Source organism: Humulus lupulus, chromosome 3 (assembly GCF_963169125.1).
Source record: "Humulus lupulus chromosome 3, drHumLupu1.1, whole genome shotgun sequence".
Classification (NCBI taxonomy): Eukaryota; Viridiplantae; Streptophyta; class Magnoliopsida; order Rosales; family Cannabaceae; genus Humulus; species Humulus lupulus.
The window spans coordinates 130,745,088-130,747,431 of NC_084795.1; the positions used below are offsets into that span (position 1 = coordinate 130,745,088).

Consider the following 2,344-nt stretch of genomic DNA (forward strand, 5'->3'; position numbering starts at 1 on the left):
ACGAGTAATTGTAGCTTGGGTATCTTATTCATAATTTCCTTGAACTTATTTTCTTGATTTATTAGATACCTCCATTCACATTATCTGACTATTCGTTTCTATTTTGCAGCCATGTCAACTGAAGATCTATTTGACTTATACAGCAAACCCACACCTGCTGCTCCCTCGAGCAAGAAAAAAGGGAGTAGGCCACATCGAGGCAAAAGCAGTAAGAACCCCCCGATGAAAAAAGCTTGGACCAAGGATCCCATAGTGCAAGTTCCTTCTCAGGAAACCACACCTCCTCCGACCCCCTCGACCAGACGTCTCCCCCAGCTCCAGTCGATCAGACTCTTCCTGCCGACATGGCACCTCCTACCGCTTTTGTCGACCAGACACCTCCTGCTCAAATAGGAGACACCTTGATGAGCAGCGTGCTTAGCTCAGCCAAGGATAGGATGACAAAAATTTTGAGGCATCGACGCGACTTCCATGATTGGCACCGACTCCATGGAGGTCGACTAGATAATCAATCGTGCACTGAACGAAATAGCCATTGTAAGTTGCCATTTCTTGCTGAGGTTCATTTGTTTATCTTAAATTTCCACCATCAGTTTAAATTTTTCTCTAATCACAGGGAATGCTAACTATGACTGCCAGCTGGCGTCGCTTGGGAGGTCTAACTGCTCAGTATGAGAAGAAACTTGACGAGCAGCTTAAGGTGTCCGAGGAAATACACGCTGAGGAGATCAGGGCAACTAAGGAAAAATATAATGAGCAACTCGAGGCATCCAAGGTGAAATACTCCGAGCAACTTGAGGCAGCTAAGAAGAAAAATGATGTCTTGCTCGAGGAGAAGACCACGCTGGCCGAAGAGTTGAAACAACATCAGGCAACCTTGGCCAAGGTCATTGAGACGAAAGAGAAGTACAAGGAGTCTTCTAAACTTAACTACCAGGAAGCCTCTAAACTCCAAGATGACCTGGTCATTAGTAGAAAAGAGACTGAGGGGTTGGAGGAGTGCGTCAAAGAGCTCGAGGAGACCAATGCGAGCAACTTGGAGAGGTATAGGGGTGCCACCTTCAATTGCTTCTATGCATTCTGGAAACATAATCGCGGGGCAGACTTCAGCTATCTCTCATTCGCCTTGAAGAAGAGGAGAGAGCGAAAATACCAGCCTCCCTTGAAATCTCCTTGGCTATGGGCATTGATGGCATTGAAGAGGAAGTTAAGGCCTCTGTCAACTAGCAAACTCCTCAAGACCCTCCTGCTTCATAATTTTTGTTGTTTTTCTTTTATTTTAACTTGTAGTTTTAGACACACAAACTACAGTTTGTGATTTCGAAACAATTTATATTTTTATTGCCGCACGGGCAACTTTCCTTTTAACAGACAATTACATCCAAGCAGTAACTGCTCGCGGTGTAAAGGGTTTTTCTTTTGACATTATAATATTCTTATTATAACATTTGTTCGCATGACTGAACTTAGCATAACACTTTGGTTTGATTTAAAAAAATTTAAACAAAATTTTGAAAAATACTCTAAGTACCGTAGCATGCTTTCACTTATTTTGCTCGTGTGTTTACATACCTGTTGATATGCTTTGCTTACTAGATACCTTATATGCCCCCCAAGTGATTGAGGAGCTTTAGGTCCTCGATCACTTGCCTTGACCAAGACCTGTTCAAACATTTCACTCGTAATAGAGATATATAAAAAATAATTATTATAGCCAAACAACACACGTAATGAGCAAATACTTGTAATAAATACAATAGTTGGCAAGATTGACTGGCTGCGCACAGTCCCTTTTATTTCTTGTAATAAATGGAAAATCGTGTTTGTACGAGTGATAAAAAATATGTTCTTACACTTATTAGCGATCAATCATAAGATTGACTAACCCTTGTTCATAAACTTGTAAAAAGTAAAGTTAATACAAGCCAATTCTTTAAGAAGAATAGTTTATTGGTAGTACTTGCGCAGGTGTTCTCCATTCCAATAGCGAGGAATGAGATCTCCATTTAAGCGAGCAAGTTTATATGTGCCTGGATGGAGGACATCTTCAATTTGGTATGGTCCTTCCTAGTTAGGTTTGAGTACTCCAGCAGCTTGATGGCGGGTTTTAAGGAAAACTCTTCTAAGTACCACATCTCCCACATTAAATTTTCTTTCACGTACTTTATAGTTGAAATACCGGGTGACTTTTTGATGGTGAGCTACTACTCGAAGTTGGGCTTGCTCGCGCCTTTCATCAACCAAATCCAAAGATTCCATCAATAATTGGCTATTAGTGTCTTGATCGTATGTCATCCGTCGATGTGATGGCAGGTCTAATTCAACAGGCAACATAGCTTCATAT

The 2,344-nt window shown here is 41.3% G+C and overlaps 1 protein-coding gene across 1 annotated transcript; it reads left to right on the plus strand.

Moving 5' to 3' along the window:
• The first annotated feature begins 628 nt into the window (after positions 1-628).
• Positions 629-1,227, plus strand: LOC133825054 (uncharacterized). The gene is made up of 2 exons (XM_062258050.1): positions 629-1,044; positions 1,104-1,227. The coding sequence occupies exons 1-2, from the start codon at positions 629-631 to the stop codon at positions 1,225-1,227; spliced, it is 540 nt and encodes a 179-aa protein (XP_062114034.1).
• The last annotated feature ends 1,117 nt before the right edge of the window (positions 1,228-2,344 follow it).